The 17,713-nt window shown below is 39.9% G+C and overlaps 1 protein-coding gene across 2 annotated transcripts in view; it reads left to right on the top strand.

Moving 5' to 3' along the window:
• LPIN3 (lipin 3) overlaps window positions 1–17,713 on the top strand; it is a 59,623-nt gene that overhangs the window by 30,222 nt on the left and 11,688 nt on the right. The window contains exons 5-14 of one of the 2 annotated variants that reach the window (XM_042466067.1): window positions 2,997–3,208; window positions 6,330–6,437; window positions 7,314–7,431; window positions 7,628–8,111; window positions 10,249–10,348; window positions 12,255–12,439; window positions 13,613–13,709; window positions 14,786–14,855; window positions 16,418–16,510; window positions 17,583–17,647. In XM_042466067.1, the coding sequence (XP_042322001.1) occupies window positions 2,997–3,208; window positions 6,330–6,437; window positions 7,314–7,431; window positions 7,628–8,111; window positions 10,249–10,348; window positions 12,255–12,439; window positions 13,613–13,709; window positions 14,786–14,855; window positions 16,418–16,510; window positions 17,583–17,647 (1,532 nt within the window). Of the gene's footprint in view, window positions 1–2,996; window positions 3,209–6,329; window positions 6,486–7,313; window positions 7,432–7,627; window positions 8,112–10,248; window positions 10,349–12,254; window positions 12,440–13,612; window positions 13,710–14,785; window positions 14,856–16,417; window positions 16,511–17,582; window positions 17,648–17,713 lie in introns of both variants that reach the window. The other variant, XM_042466066.1, reaches the window with a different exon arrangement.

Below are 17,713 nucleotides of genomic sequence, written 5' to 3'. Positions count from 1 at the left end.
GCTGGCGTATCAGCCAAAGCTGATAGCAGGCGCTCTTGACCGTCGCATTCACCTGATTTCTCATCTGAAGCGATGAGTTGAGAAGCACCCCTAAACTGAGAACACAGTCTTTTGAGGGGAGCATGAACCCCTCTAGGACTGGAAGTTGCGGCCCAATACCTGGTTTAGGGGCCTCTACTGTAAGTACCTCTGTTTTGTCTGGATTCAGCTTGAGCTTGTTTTCCCTCATCCAGTCCATTACTGCTGCAAGACATTGATTGAGGGGAGAAATACCATCTGCTGTCATTGCTGATGACCGAGACATGGAGAAGTATATTTGGGTGTCATAAACATACTGATAACACCCTGCTCCATGTCTATGGATGATTTCTCCCAGCAGCTTCATATAAATGTTGAATAGCATCAGGGACAGGATGGTGCCTGATGGATGCAACAATTAAGCTGTGTTTTTGAAGAGCAACTGTCCCCGAGCATCACCCTCTGGAATCTACCTGAGAGGAAGGAACGGAACCATTGCAAAGCAGTGCCTACAATTCCTAACTCTCTCAGGCATTCCAAGAGGATGTCATGGTCTATTGTATCAAATGCCGCTGAGAGGTCTAGAAGCACCAACAGGGTCATGCTCCCTCTGTCGATGCCTAGATGAAGGTCATCAGTTAAGGCGACCATGGCAGTCTCCACCCCATATCCCATCCTGAAGCCAGTTTGAAATGGATCTAGAAAATTGGCTTCATCCAAGACCACTTGGAGCTAAGAGCGACAGCCCTCTTGATCACTTTGCCCAAGAATGACAGATGAGAAACAGGCCTGTAATTTTTTCATGTCCAAGGAGTCCAGGGAAGGTTTTTTCAGGAGTGGTCTAACAACCGCTTCCTTTAAGGAGGATGGTACATAACCTTCTCTAAGGGATGCATTGATGACATGTCTGAGAAATGCCATCAAGGCATCACCCCCCTGGACGGCCAGCCATGATGGGCAGGGATCGAGAGGGCATGTCATCTTCCTCACCTTTCCAAGGATCTTGTCCACGTCATCAGTACTCACAAGCTCAAATTGATCCAGTCTAATCTTATAAATGGATTGACTAGATACCTCATCAGTTGATTTTGCCCCAACATTGGCGTCCAAGTGGGCTCTTATCTGAGAGATTTTACCTGCAAAGTAGTTGTTAAATGCATTACAGCAGGCAGTTGTTGGGTTAAGTAGAGGGTTCTAGGTAGATGGCATCACCGTGAGTTCCCTCACTGGTATACCAGGGTTTCTGATTAGAAGTGGGTAGGAAAGGACACCTGGGAGCAATTGTGTCAATAGCCCTGGTGAGATCGGTGTTCCATGTGTTCACCAAGGCTTTGACAGAATCACCCTCTAGGGCTTTCTGGAATCCAATTGGTTCCACAATTTAAGAGAATTCTAAGTACCTCATGAAATTACAAATCCCAGGATTCTGTAGAATAGAGCCATGCCTCTTAAAGTGATCCTAAATGGCTGTAACTGGGTAGTGTGGATGACATTTTGTGAGTTTTTCAGACATGTTCTTTAATAGTATATATTGAAGCTATTAGGGTAGATTAAAGGTATTGTTCCTGTCTTGTTTCTAAAGTTCTGCTGCCTTGCATCTCACTATAGAGGCCATTCTTACTCCTTCCACCCCATGACTCTCAGTCTCTTGGACGTTTCAGAGGCAGCATCAGGTGATGGCTTCTACATAAGGTGGTGGAAGTAGGGAACTCACTGTAGAATTAGTCTGAAATCTAAAGCAATCCAAGGTGTTGAACCTACTTTTGGGTAGAGTTCAGCCCTTTAGTTTTTTAAAAGACTAAAAATTGTAACAAAAAAGTTGAGACTAAAAACCAGAACACATTAATCACCACACTACTTAACCTACCAGTTGTTACACTACAGGTGCACTGTGCCTGGTGTTTGACCTCTTTTTCTAACTTCACAATTTTTATTTTCTTACTGAGAATCATGATTGTATGCACATACAAAATTCTGTCTAAGAAGGCAGCAATTCTCTGGAGTCACACTACTGAGAGCACCAGCACATGTCTGCTTATTTTACATACTTCCTTTCTGCTTCAGTTCATCTCTGAAGTCTCATTTCCTGACCCCATGAAATCCAACCTGGACTTTTCTATGCCCCCCCCCCCGCCCCAAGTTGTTGCTCTTGTATTTTCAACAAGAAGTGAACACCTTTGAGATGGTGTCTAGAACTTTGTATGTTTTGAAACATAAATGCTTTTTGTGTGTAGTTGTTTTGGTTGCAAGAGGAGAGGAGAAAAAAGCTACTGCTAACCTAAAGCTAACCTAAAGTTAACCTAAAATGCAACTCACACAATCTGATTCAGTTTGCCCTTAATTTGTATTTATATTTTAGTGTAACTAAAACGGTAGATTGCAATTATACACATGCATGATCAGCATATTGCTGTTGGATAGGGACTGAGTAGGTTTCTAATCTACTTTGTAGTTTTTTCCCCTTGTTGTGACGTTTTCCCTGGGAGGCAGTGTATGCAATCTCCCAGCATGTCTTAGTTCTCTTTCTGATGGAAGAAGAAGCTTCTCTTCTACTCTGGAGTCCTGAATATTCAGTTTTCACTAGATTCACATAATCTGGCTTTCCTTAATACCCAATTTGTTTTTGACTTGCCTGATGTATAATTTTAATTCTGTCCTGAAGCTTAAATACCCTGAATTCACTAGATCTTGACTGATCTTGTAAGCTATGTAGGATCAGGACTGGTAATTATTTGGATGGGGAACTGCCAAGGAATACCAGATACTGTAGCCTGTATTTCAGAGGAAGGCAATGGCAAACCACATCTGAGTATTGCTTGCCATTAAAAACACTATGACAGTTATGGGATCTCCAAAGGTTGATTGGTAACTTGAAGTCAGGCATTCACACAGAGAGACACTGCTATTCTAACTCAGTTCAGATGTTTAGCCATTTTGTGTCCATTTTCTCTCACACACACCCAACCCTGATATTTCAGGAGACCATTCCCATTTCTTTGTGCACATCTCCCATCCCTTCTGAGAAAAGCTCAGATCCTGCAGCCTTGGGCTCAGACACAGCCCTCCGTAAGAAAAGATGGCGGAAGAAGAAGCCGAAAAAAAGGGAGCGGTCGGTAGAATCAACATCGGAAGAAGAGGGGACTGAAAGTGAGCAATCCCTAGAGGAAAAGCGAAAATGGTTGACTTCCAAGTGAGTTCACTATAATCTAAACTTGAGCTGCCGGAATGAATGAAATGATTACAGGTACCAACATTCATAGATAGTGTTGTATGTGAGCGTCTGATGCGAGATGGTTAATAAAGCCAGAAAGATTGTTTTGAAATTCTTTACTGGACTTGTTGATAATTTCCATGGAACTGTGGCCATTTTTCAGTTTGGCCAAGTGCTCAAGAGCTACCCTTTTTTGTTTACTTTTTTCCAGTTTAAAATTAGCTTCATATATGTAAAATATATTAAATTTTAGCTGAAATTAATTAAAAGCAATTCATTATTTTCAAATGTATATTTATATATAAGCCTTAACGGTACTTAAATGGACAAAATTGACTATGATAGAGACTTTCCCATTGTCTATATGTGCCTCTAGTTCCTTTTCCTATGAGTTCCAGTGGCAAACAGTGTTGTTGTTGTGTGCCTTCAAGTTGTTTCTGACTTATGACAACCATAAGGTGACCCTTTCTGAGGGTTTTCTTGGTAAGATTTGTCCAGAGGGGGTTACTTTTGCTTTCTTTTAAGACTGAGAGCGTGTGATTTGCCTAAGGTCATCCACTGGATTTCCATGGCCAAGTGAGGATTTGAAGCCTGGTCTCCAGAGTTGTAATCCAACGCTCAGACTGCTACAGCATGCTGGTTCACTTCTGATTGCTGAGGCACTTATATGTCATGGAATGAAAAATAGAGTAATCATTGGGAATAAGCATTTTCTTTAATGTCTAGCTTGGCCAACATGTGTGTGATTGTTTTTGTTAACTTGCCCTTGGCAGAAGAATAGGCATTGGCATTGGGCAAGCAGGAAGGAGCAAGACTTTATGTGTGACTGCCTATTTACTAGGCTGTATTCAAATCAGAGATTTTTTTTCTGGGGGGGGGGGGTGATCCCACCTAAAGTATAATGGATAACTACAGAAAAAGGGGCCTTCATCAGTGGAGTGCTCTCTTCAGTGATGCTTACTTGACATCAAACCTGCTGTCATTATGGAATTAGGCAAAGAATTTTTATTTTTATTTTTCCCAATTAAAATCTGATCTGATTAATCTGTAACCTTTTTTATGCTTCTCTTCTCTATTTGTGTTTGGTGACTGCTTTTAAGTGTGGTGTTTTAGGGCCTTTTAAAAATTGTTTACTATACTTTTAGTTGAAGCCATCCTGGGAATTCACTAAAGGTATAAATTCCTTGTATTAATGAGATTTGCAGGCTTGAGCCTGTGCATCTGTGACGGTTGGTTCTGCAAACATGTTGAGAACACTTTTTATTCTGGCTGTAAATGGAGTCAGGAAATCTAAATTGCTAAATCAGCCAATTGATTAAGGAAGAATAAATTTACACAATTATAACTTCTGCTGTTCCCAGAACATGCTGTTACGTAAAAAACAATATCACACTACACTGTTATAGCACTATTATTCTACTTTTATAGCTGTGACCGCTTTCTGTGGAATTCTGGGATTTGTAGTTTAATGAGACCTAAGAGAGCTCTGACTAAGAATTCTAAATGCCCCTCCCTAAATTGCAAGTCCCACAATTCCACAGAAAAAACAACAGCAGTTTAAGTGGAATACTAGCACTATAACCGTGTAGTGTGATATTGTCCTAAGACACATTGGTGCTTATTTGAGAACAATCTGTTTGGTACAAAAATCAGTGGAAAGATCTAAGATAAAATCAATATCAGCACAATACAGCAACAAAACACTTATCTTGGCTTGTTTTGCAGGCTAAGTTCCTTCTATGTTACCTTTCCCCAACTTGGTACATTCCACATCCATTGGATTACAACTTCCATCTCCCAGTACCATGAAAACACTAGCTGGGAGTTTGAGGCCAACACATCTGGAGGGTGTTAATTCAAGAAAGGTTGTTCTATGATTTTTCTGATGATGAATCAGCAACTAATACCTGAAAGTAAATTGTAGCTCAGTGTTGAATAACAGTGACAGGTCCAGGGGGTCACTTTTTATGCCCTGAGAAACTCTTGAGAGCACATAGATTACTGAAAAAATGTGCAGGGACCCATTTCTGATTCTCAAAAAGTGGGAATTTTTCTTAAAAATGTTAAAACAGTACAGGGAGGCCTTGCAGCATAGGTGCAGCTGGAGGCTTCCAGGAACAGGAGTTCATCCTCTTGTTTGGCCAAGAAAAAGGCTAGCCTGGGGATTCTGGAATTGTCAATGGGCACAAAAATACCCTGAGGTGGCCACATGTATCCCCTGGGCCACATCATGGCCACACCTGATATAAATTAACTAGCAGAGCAGTAAATGTCCTAGAGAGCTGCTGAAAATTGGTACTGCTGCCATGTCACATTTGGCTATAAAACACTGTTTCTGCTAAAAATTGCAGCAAGTCATGACATAAAAGTACTGTGCTACTTTCCTAGTTTTATGTGATATGTGTACATTTTGCAGTAGGTAGAAGAGTTGCATCCTCTTCTGTATGCAAATGAGGAAATGTCTTGGTCTTAGACATTGCTTGCCATAATTCTTATGCTTTAAATTAATGACTTCTTTAAAATCACATGCTTCTTAATTGGTTGTGTCTTGTTTTAAATGATCAAAGTCCTTCCATCTATTATTCTGACAGATTAACCATGCATATTTACTCAAAAATAAGGCCCAGTGTGTTCTATGAATTTCACTCCAACATAAATATACATAGGATTGCAGCTTCAATTGTGGAGCCATGTTTAAAGTCCACCACTGTCTCCCAACATGGCCTGCAAACATCTTTAGTAACTTTCTGGCCTGTTTATTCTGCAATGATGTTTTGAAATAAAGTGGTTTAGAGGTATGATCTAAGAATTAACCTTTAGCAGTCTTTAGAAATCTGCAAGTCCATAATGCCTATCATTAGGCAGGCTTCCCAGGGTTGATAGGGATTGTATTACCGTGCCCATGGACCCTATCTTGGGAAAGGCTGCTCATAGAGCATTCCATTGTCAGACAGTCACCATGATATATAGAACCATTTTGGGTCTTAACACCAGCTGTTCAAATAGGCACAGATTATTAATGAAACTTCTGAATAAGACCTCTGCTCTATGAATGTTTCTGTTAAACCTAATTTTTCTTTTATGTAACTTTTCTTATCAGCAATTCAACCTATTACTCATTCACGGATGTTCAGTGTGAAGGAGCTGGGACTTCACAAGCTCAAGAAGCCTACCCCTATTCTGACGGAGAGCTGACTCCTCTGCAGAGGTCAATGATAGTAAATGATGCCAAAGGCAAACAATCCCAACAGCTAGGGTGAATGAAGCAGGGATTGCAATCATGCCTACTTATCTTGCTCCCAGTGTCCAGGTCTGTTGGGCTAGAGCAAGCTATTTTGATGCTCAAGGCAAAGATGGCACCCCACCCCATATCATATCAAGGAGCCCTGGTGGTGCAGTGGTTAAATGCCAAAACGTTGTGAGTTCAATCTTCAAGGCTCCAGGTTGACTTAGCTTTCCATCCTTTCATAGGCTGGTTAAATGAGTGCCCAGTTTGTTGGCTTAAAGATTGTAGAAATATAAGTGCTATTGCTATTGCTGTTGCTGTGTCTTATTTTGATACCAATAAGACTTGCCATGAAACTTGCTTCAGTGTTGATAGTGGATAGGGACCCTTCACTACACCTGAAAGCAGCAGACTGCTTTAAGAAGTACAGAAAAGGCCATGGGACTCCAGAGAAGGGGACAGCTTTAGAAAGCAGGAAGAGAAGTGGCTCTGGGAATGGGATATCTTTTCTTGAGGATTTTTGTGTCATGTCTAGAAGCATGCTTTTATGTCCATGGTACAGAACTGGGGATGGAATTGTGTTGCTTTCCAGATAGTGTGGAAGTGCAAGTTACAGTAGCCACAACAAGCATAGTCAATGGTGCAGAGTGATGAGAGTTACAGTCCTACAACATCTGGTCAATCCACACCGGGTCTATAAGGATGGAGGTGTCTTCCTGCTTTTTTCTAATTATTATTGCCATTTGTTATGGTTTCTTAGTTCAGGTGACCATCATGCAATTTGTCTGCAAGAAGTTTGGTCAGTGGTCTTTTCCATTACCAGTAGTGAAAGTATTTTGTTTTATCTCTCTTTCTTAGCCTTTCTCCAAACTCCTCATCAGCTCCAAAAAGTGACTCTGAACTGGAGCTCAGAAATCCTGAACTACCATGTGACTCTGAATCTCATGTGCAGTGGTCATGGGGAAGATTGCCTGAGGTGAGCATAATTAGAGGAAAGCAGTGGTGAGTGTCGCCATTTTGTGTGCTATGTAAAATGGATGCACTTGTTGGTCTGATTTCGACTTTTTGTTTTTAACCATCTAACCATCAAAAAGAACCCAAATACACTTCCTCTTACATTTCTGCTTTTTATTGTTATTCATAGCAGCTCAAGTCTTTTTCTTTTCTTTAAGGTAAGCAGATCAGACCGAACAGATGCAACAAAACCTGGTGTGAGTGTCTCCACAACAGTAGCCATCACCCCAAGTACCCCCATCAGCACTGCCAGTACCATTACCGTGTGTGAGAAAACTCACTTTGTGGCCATCACTGCAGGCTTAGAAAGTGACATGGACATGGTAGAATCTGATGGTGTATTGTGTTCTCCACTCACTCCTATTAAGCCAGCCCCTATTTTTCCTACTGAAAATGGCCTTCCCAATAAAGAAGAGCTGTGTCCTTCCATTCAAGTGATTTGCAGTGATCTAGAGACAACTCCCAGCCTTCCAGAAGATGTACAAGACATAAAAATACCTACAGAGAATGAAGGAACCAAGGCAATCAAGGAAACCATTGAACAAATTCAGGATCAGAATTTAGAAGTGCAATCTTCTGGGCAAACTGGTTTGGTAAACAACGAGCCTTGCAGGAGTCCAGAGCCGAAACAGGATAAACAAAGTAAGAGGAGAATGAAAGCTATGCAATATAACATACAAATGGGAACCCACAATAAAATGTTTCAGTGTGGCCCAGCATTCTAACAGTAGTGTTCCTATTCAGAAGTTCAGTCAGCCTAGAACAGGAGGGTGTTTTATTGGTATAAAAAACCAATGTGTTTTAGCCTGTATATATTCTTTTGGCTTTGTTCAAGGGCTAAAGATAAAAATACAACACATAAACATATAATATGACTATATATAATGTAACATTGTATGAAGTCATTATTGCATTAGTACTTTGTCTGTGGCCTGTACCTACCCATTTAGAATCAAACTTCAGAAACCTCTTCAGCAGAAGCTGTCAAACCAATGAATTCTCCTTGGGAATTCCAGAACTAAGGAAAACCCTTTCTCATCTGATGTGGGACTATTTAGGAATATTTTATGCATCTCTAGTATAGGTCATATTGATAAGAACTATATCTGAGACTACTCATTTTATTTTGACTTTTTCCCATATACTCAGCCTACTCATTGTTGGAATGCAGGCCCTAAGAAGCTTCCTAAATTGGAAGCTGAAAAAGGTTCCCCATCACTCTCACTAGGGATTAAAGTCAGAAGAAAAGCACATTATCTCTCTGACTGTCCCGATTTGACAGGGAGAGTCCCATTTGATTCTCTGTCATCCCACTTTTGCAGCTTCTTTTAAAATATTCCAGTGTTGTCAGCTTACTTCAAATGCTGCAAACTAAGTTCAAAGTGCAAATCTAGTTTGCAGTAAATTAACTCAGGAGGGGGGCAGAAAAGAGGAAAGGAGGGTGCAGAATTTTGCCCTTCCCTGTTGGTCCAGGCAAACACAAACTGCTACAAGTCCCTCTTAGTGTCCAGATTGATTAAAAAGGCCAGAAAGTCTCAGAGTTTATTCCTGTTTTTTATGGTTTTATTTTGGAAATCCATATGCATTTTGCTCATCCCAGAATATTTTATGCCAGCTCCTGGTACATTCGGAGACTTTTTATACTATCTCTCTAGGTTGATTTATTTTAATCCAGTCTAAAATAGGAAAGTACAAGAACAAAATGTGGGATGTTGCAGTCAGTCTGGATGCACCCTTAGCTTGCCTCTTTTTCCCAGTTAATAACATTTGCCATCTTCACCATCCTATGTTGTTACTTTGCCACATTTGACCCAGTTTTTAATCTGTGAAATGTTAGAGGGCATGAAAGCATAGAAGTAGAGAGTCTTGCTTTTTTAAAAAAAACATTTTTAATAATAATAATAATAATAATAATAATAATAATGTTTATTTATATACTGCTTTTCCAAATTAGATCAAAGCGGTGTACAACAGGAATTACAATACAATATCCAAAGTAAAACAAAAAACAAACAAACAAACAAACATAACAGGCCTCTCTCCCCCTCAAGATGGTGGTCAGAAGGAGGGCTCTTAGTCTTCAGGCCAGGCCTCTCCTTGCCCCTTGCCCCTTGTTCATGTAGTGGTCCCAGTTTATTAAGAAGGTATAGAGAATTATCTATGGAAAATTATGGAAAAATCCAGGCTTTTAACATAGCCAGGAATGAGTTATGGAACAAGGGAGTAGTGTGTTTGAACATGGATGTAAAGAACATTTGGATATTATCACATCCTCAGTGAGAGAGGGTATCATGATACAGTGAGCCACCCTGTTAAGAAATAGATCAAAGGAAAAAAAAGATTTTCTTTTCTTTTCCTTCCTTCCAGCCTTCCTTCTATTTGGGAACTTTTTAATGAAAAAAATTGCAACATAAAACAGCCTATTTTATATTTCCTTAGGCAAAGATTATTCTTTTTCACATAAAAATGTTTTTTGTACAAATGATTTTCTTTTGCCAAATAATCCTACAGTCCAAAAAACGTACAAAGACAATTGTAATCTTGCCCCCAAAAGGAGAAACTTATGAAATTATTCCCAAAAATTGGCTAAGATTCTGCATCCCTAGCTTTCAACCATAAGCAGCAAAAACTGGAGTTCAGCCTGAACCCAGAGTTTCCTGTCAAGAGAATGAAATTAGGAATAAAATGAGAATCAAGCAAATAATGTTGTCAAAATGAGTGGGGTGCAACACTTGTATTTAGGGGGGACTGTTAATAATTCTTTCTGAATTTCTTTGAGGTTATGTGAAGAGAAGCCCCCACCTAGGACCTACTGATATTTACTTAGAGGACCTCTCGAATTTGGATGCAGAGGAATTAGCACTTTATTTCCCTAAAAGGTACTGTTCATATTCCTGGTTTGTTCAGGGAAAGCAAACTTTTAACTGGACTCATAGAATTTAAGAGCTAGAAGAGAGTTTGCAGGTTATCCTCTCTATTATATACCTTAATGAAGGATCTACAGTGCAGGAAGCTTTAAAAAATGGAGAAACAATTGTAGAGAATGCAGGGGAACAAATTTTGCCACTGCACCCTATTCATGCCAGGCTGCACCTCTAAAAATGGCCAAAAATCAAAAACAGCCAAAGGCCAAACTGAAATTAAATTGTTTTCTACTTATGGCTCATTTGCTTTGGAAGTAGAGTGGGAATGGGATGTTCAGGTGTATTGATCACAGGAATATAGACTGGCAAATTGTGAGTTATTTTGCTGTCCCTGTAGGGGCAGGAGGCCCAGGTGTCTAGGGGGCTTCAGAAAGCCACTGAGGACCATGTATAGTCCATAATGCTTTTTCTTAGCAGTTTGTGGCCATTTGGTCTGGTCCAGTCACCTGAAGCTGAAAAGAACAAGTCTGCTCCCTCTTCTGTGTGACAGCTCTTTCTCTGACCGAGCTATCCTGTCTCACTCACTCCAACCAGGACTGTAGTTATGAGAAGGATGGGGCCAAAAGAGGACATTGCCCCCAATTAATTTTTTTCTTCAGTTTCCAAATTTCTAGCATTGCAATAATTTAAACCTTCAATTAAGCATTTAGAAATTCAGCATTTAGAAATAGAGTTTAGGCATCCGAAGCAAAGGGGCAGTCAAAGTGTCCAAGGGAATGTGGACACACACAGCAAATACAAGAATTCTAAGTATGACTGATTTTCAGTGTCTCTCCCTGGAATGCTATCAATTTGGGAACTGAAGGAAAATTCCATAGGGGGTGAATTCTTATTGGGGAGTAGTACCATTTTGTCCCTCCATAGCTACACCTCTGAGTTCATCTTTTCATCTCCAACCTGGTTGCCTCTGCCCAGGGTGGTTCCCTTTGTACTTGGTCACCTATATACACATTCCTGTCTTCATTGTTCTTAAAAAGTGAAGTTCAAGACAAGGCACTAATTATGCCAATTTGGACTTAGTGATGAACTGCAGTTAGTTCAAAGTGAAAATGCTTCTGGTCTCTTTATGGTTACACCAGAGGACAGGGATACATGCAAACTGAATTATCAGATTCCACATATTTAACACTAAATCTATATATACAGTTTATTGTTGTGTGCAAACCAGCTCATTGACCACAGTGCTAACATGGTGACATTCATATTTTAAAATATTAACCAAATGGGCACAACGTCAGGAGTTTCTGCACCTATATAGATAAAAGTGTGTGTATATATGAAGCACGTGTGAGCAGCATGTAGCCAATGCGACACATTTGGTCCTGATGCTTCAGTTTGCTGTCACCACCCCCATCTGTGGGGCCACCATCAACAGAAGCATGTTTCTGAAAATCAATGATGGCATAAAACCCCAGATTTCTTAGCCTGCCTTTATAGAAACGTAGACACTCTGTCATTCAGACCATCAGGCTTCTATAATATGGGGGTGGATGGGTTTCTTGCCCCCTCCAGCATTTTAGAGAGCTGCTACTGTTGCTGTTGAATTACAGCAGGCACCATAGTGGCAGTGTGGCTAGAAGAGGCATATTATAATAAAGGATGTTCCTTGATGGTTCTTTAAAAATATGTGCATAACTGTAACATTATAAAATAAGTGTGATCCTTACCACTGTTGCTTCCACCAAAAACAATAAGACATGAGGGATAACTTCCTAGAACAAAAAGGATATCTTCTTGCTGCTCTTTCAAGAATCAAAGACTCTCCTCTTTCTCATCCTTTTCTCAATAACTTAAGACATAGCGGTAACTTGATGGCTGGTTTGGCATCGATGCTTTGTTCTTCTTTCTCTTCTGTTGTCAGTGATGCTGAGCTGAGTGGCGATGCGCAAACTGATCCTGGCAATTTCTCTCATGCCCCTTGGCTGGGTGATGCTACTGTTGACTGCAGTTCAGATAATCTGTTGGAACACTCATCATGCAACCAAACACCCCATATCCTCCTGTCTGTCTGCGGAGGTCTTGGGGATGATGGGGAGTTTTCTCATGGTATGTCCAAATAAATGGAAGAAACTGTGCATTGGGACTTAGAGTGTTCAATCAAAGGGCTATGTGTGAGAGAATGCATGGGCATGTACTGATCTTCTACAATGCTAGCAGATTAAACCTGTTTAAAATTATGTCTACTTGTCTTGGTGGAAGAAAGAGATGTAACAAGATGCTTAGGGTGCAACTAATTCAGTGCTACCCAAAGCAGTTGTTCCGATACTAATTCCAGTCCCTAAGCTGTAGGTCCCTGACAAATTTCCAGGTTAGAAAAAGGTATATTTGGAACCAGTGGGCACAGCTATAGTGCTGGTCCTTGAAACATTTGAAAACAATTATTGCCATCCCCCCATACCACATAGTCTTAGAAGTAGAGGGATGAACTAGATTATATGACAAGAGAGCTATGACTGGATTTACCATGGATTCTACACGGTGAATACAGTATAGGAAGCCCTACCACAGACTGAAGCCATGGAGGTGGAGGAAGGAGGGTTAATCTTCCATCTTCTTATTTTTCCTTCTAAAATATTATTTCCAAAGTTGTTATGTATTCTGTGAAACAAAATATACAGATAATGTATGGTTTCCCACACATTGGGTGATTTGGTTTGAGAAGAAGTAGGTGTGTGTATGTGCACGCGCATGCGCGCGCACTAAAAAATTTCTCTCACAGCTACAGTCCCAACCTAAATCACCTTCTGTTTAACATTATCTTTAAAAACATCACAAGAGATTTGAACATCGTCTTTTGTTCTCTGATCTAACCAGGTACTAGATCAGGGTTTGGTTATGCAGTACTCCAGATGTTCTTGGATTGCAGTTCCCAGAATTTCTCACTACTGGGTATGCTGGCTAAGGCTGTCACGTAGGAAACTATTTTTGTGAGCACAGCTAGATTGCTCTGATAGCATTTGTGTTATCTTGGTCAACGTATACTTCCATGGGTTCCTTGGGGAAAACATGACAATCAAACTAGCATGCCATCAATAAATGTATGAAGTATAGATCTTTTTATGATGTGTGAAACACAGGACTGTGTGTGTATGGCTGCTGTGGTAAAATGAAGTAACACCTTACATTTTTTTGTCCTCTGGGTAACAGAAACCAATAATTTCACATGGTGGGGTATTCTGGCAAACTGGCCTGTATTTTTTATTTCACTTCCATTTCTAGCTGAGAGGTTTATGAAGCATATAGTTTCCTATCAAGAGTTTGCAGAGAACCCAGCAATTCTTGAGGACCCAAACTTGGTGATACAGATCCACAAGAAGTGAGTAGAAAAGTCACTTTCTACTCTGATATGTTTGTATTCCCTATACCAGCTTTCTGTACGTGTATGTATATATAAACATTAGTACCTTCAGAGTGCATTCATATGTTTGTTTGCTCATTCATTCAGTTTACATTCCACCTTTCTTCCAGCATAAGACTCAAAGTGGATTAGAACAAAGATTAAAACAAACTATACCTAAATTTTATTTTTAAAAAATCCATTAAATAAGCACTCCTCTTAAAGCAAAAATTTAAAACAGCTTAAAAAATCTTTTATCAAAGATGATAAAAGATAATATACTTTTCTACCACAGCCAGGTAAGAGCCAAAGGCCTTTCAGAGTAAAAATATTCTGCCTTTTTGGTGGAAAGAGAGCAAGGACGGGGCCAATTGACTCTCACATGGGAGGGAATTCGACTTTCTGAGAGCAGCCATCAAAGACATGACAATGAGAGAATGCTCTCCCCTAAGAATCTTAAAACTTGGGCAGGCTCATATAAGCAGAAAATACTTATTAATTCATTGAAACAGGCTTTTCTTTGCCCTCATCAAGGATTGCAGTGGGAAGATTCTCTTCTTTTTCCCCATTTTCCTTCCCCCCCAGTGTGTTTGGTGCTCTGGTGTGACTGTAATAATACCCCAGTATGATTCAAAGATGGCAAATGTGTGTGAAGAGCAGGTCTACATTCCTTCCCTCTTGTTGTAAACTCAGCAACACTGACAACAGTAAAATATGGTGTAGTTTGGCTTTGCTTGGCTTAATATCTGCTGGGCTGTTGTTATGGAGTACACTTCTTCATGTTACACTTTCTAAGGGAGCGATTGATTGAAATGGCAATTTTTGGATCCCTTCCCCCTGAGTCTCTGATGTGTGTATGAAATTTCAGCCTTCTGTTTGTAGAAGAATCTTAATGGGCAGTTGGGTGTAGATATGTCTCCAGGTAATAATATATTCAGTATACTGTACTATGTCATTCCAGTGTGTGGCTTTAATGGCCATTCTGTACTTGGTGCCTTGCTACCCAGTACATGTAGCCATATACAAAATATACATGGTTATATATGTACTTGCAGATATTACAACTGGGCAGTTGCTGCACCTATGCTTCTCTCCCTACAAGCTTTCCAAAAGACTCTTCCTAAGGTAAGTTCAAACAATTTTGAGATTCTAATTCTATGTAATATCCCATTTGAACTCCTAGTTTTGAAGACTCTAGCATAAAATCTGCATGAAATACTACAACAGTGAACAAGCTGGCAATATCTCTCGGAAAGCCTCATGTTCCAAGAAATAGCATTTTATACTTCTGTCGAAATCTTTAATACAGTGGGGCCTCCTTATCCACGGGTTTGCCATACATAGATTTAAACATCTGTGAACAGCAAGCCCCCGTTGTCTCCAATGCAATGCCATTAGGGAGAAGGGGACTTGAGGTCTGAATATTTTGGTATCTGGAACAGATCCCCATGGATACCAAGGTCCAGCTGTACTCCTAATGCCATTGGATGCTCTCACATCTGTAGACTACCAAGATGATTTCTTTTCTGTGTAATACCACAAATCTTTATGTTTCATTGTTCTCTGGTGTAATGTACTTATCAAACTTAAAATGAAAGAATAAAAACAACAAATTGCCACTAAGAAGTGTCAGGTTCCAGAACTGGAAGTTCTGGCATGATTGCTCAACCCAGTCCTAGGCTTTGTGTTGCACCATCTAGAAATAAATAAATCAGGTCTGTTGCAGAATGCACTAGTGTAGGAGACTTGAATGCCAGTGATGATATATTATAGAATGAGCTGTGAGATACCATGTTCCATTTAGGCTTTGTCAAAGTAATGTTAGAAAATAAGACATTCATATAGGAAAGAATCACAGAATAAGAGAAGTAACTACAATTTGTATATCCCCTATCTAGAAGTCCAAAATATTACAAAATTGTCCACATGGATTGCTGAGGTAGCGACTCTTTTGCTTTCTGATGGTTTAGTGTATATAGACTTGATTTAATGCACAACATTATTAAAATAATGTGTATAAAATTACCTTCAGGCTATGTGTATGAGGTGTATATGAAACATACATGAATTTCATGTTTAGACTTGGAGCCTGTCTCCAAGATAATCCCAATTTGTATATGCAAGTATTTCAAAATCTTTAAAAAATCCAAAGTCCATAACACTTCCGGTCCCAAACCGCCCTGAGTCCCAGTTTTGGGAAAAGGGTGGAATATAAATTAATAGTAGTAGTAGTAGTAGTAGTAATAACAACAACGACCCATCTCTCTCTATCCTTTCATTTGATCTTGTCAGGGTTGATGGAAAGCTGCCTTATACTGAGTTAGTCCATCTAGTTCAATATTATCAACATTGTGAAGTTGAAGGCTTTCATGGCAGGCATCCGTAGTTTTTTGTGGGTTTTTCAGGCTATGTGGCCATGTTCTAAGAGAGTTTCTTCCTGACGTTTTGCCAGCATCTTCAGAGAAACACTGACTGGCAGCAACTTTCCAGGTTCTCAGGCGGGGATCTTTCTTAGCTCTCCATGGAGATAATCAGGGACTCCATGCAAAGCATGTCCTCTGCTACTGAAATATGGACCCTTGGCACAGAAGTTCTCTTACTACCAGATCACTAACGAACTAGTGTAGGTAAGCTATTTTGGAAATGAGCATAACTTGCTACTGAGTCTCTTTTCTCTATATTTTCAGAGTACTGTTGACAGACTAATGAAGGAAAAGATGCCCAAGAAGGGTGGCAGGTGGTGGTTTTCTTGGCGGCGGCGAGAATTATCTAATGAGGAGGTACATGCACTGAGACATTGTCTGAAGCCATGATGTGGCATTCAAAAACCCATACCAAAATATTGTTGCTAGGTTTCAACTCAAGTGGTCAGCATGGATGAGAAAGTGGACAATAGTGGATAGCAGAAAGCTTTATCTGGGAATATATTTTAATATGGGCATAGGAGGGATTGTCATTAGTTTCTCTGAAACAATTAAAAGCCTATGGTCATGTGGGAGGAGCAAGTAATGCAAGGTACATTTTTTAGTGTCAGAATGGCACTTGTGCCTTAGGAAGCTGGCTCTACCTCAGTGATGTGGAAAGGAGATAAAGCTGCTTTCTCTTCATTGCTGTTGAGGCAACACTCAAAAGGACCTGAAGTGTGTGTGTTCATGGTAATGAAGAGAAGGCAAAAAGACATGATTCTTGCTTCCTTAGCATGCTTTAAATTGATATGATTTTCTGAGGGTCAAATGACAACAACAAACTCAATTTAATTTTAAGATTATTTGTTCTATGTGATGTCATTCCTCTCCAGTTTACTTTCTTTTTAACTGAAGTAATACCATCAGTGTAGAAGGTGGCTAATAAGGTTGGAAGAAAAATAGAAACAGATCTTCTTTAGCGTGATAGGCAGCTTTTCTAGGCCAGTTACCTATGTGACTTAACCAGAAACATTCTATGTATATGGTAGACAGGATATTATGAGCTAAATAAAAATAAGCTTCCCTCTGATATGTGTGTCTGTACTAGGATGTTGAGAGCTGGCATGGTGTAGTGGTTTGAGCATTGGACTATTACTCTGGAGACCAGGATTCAAATCACAGCCTTGCAAACACATTGGGTAACATTGGGCAAGTCACATGCTCTTAGACTCAGAGGAATTCAAAAGCAACCCTCCTCTGAACAATTCTTGACATGAAAACTGCACGATAGGTTCATTGTTTGATTCCCCTAAGTCAGAAATTACTTGAAGGTATACAACAACAACAACAACAACACTGTATATCATCCTTTGTAGCATGGATAAAGTCTTACTTTGATACTGGCATTTAAGAAAGCTTTAATGTTGCCAATCTGTTGTGTCCCTAGCATGAATCCAGTGTGCAGAAAATTGATACAGTAGGCAAACATCCAGGGGACTCCTCTCTTCAGAGGTAAGCTGTCATACTCTCATAATATCTTGATATAAAGCAGAATTCCAAGTTTCTAAGGACAAAGGT

Source organism: Sceloporus undulatus, chromosome 4, assembly GCF_019175285.1.
Source record: "Sceloporus undulatus isolate JIND9_A2432 ecotype Alabama chromosome 4, SceUnd_v1.1, whole genome shotgun sequence".
Classification (NCBI taxonomy): domain Eukaryota; kingdom Metazoa; phylum Chordata; class Lepidosauria; order Squamata; family Phrynosomatidae; genus Sceloporus; species Sceloporus undulatus.
The sequence above is the reverse complement of the archived record's forward strand: the minus strand, read 5'-3'. Positions and strand labels throughout refer to the sequence as shown.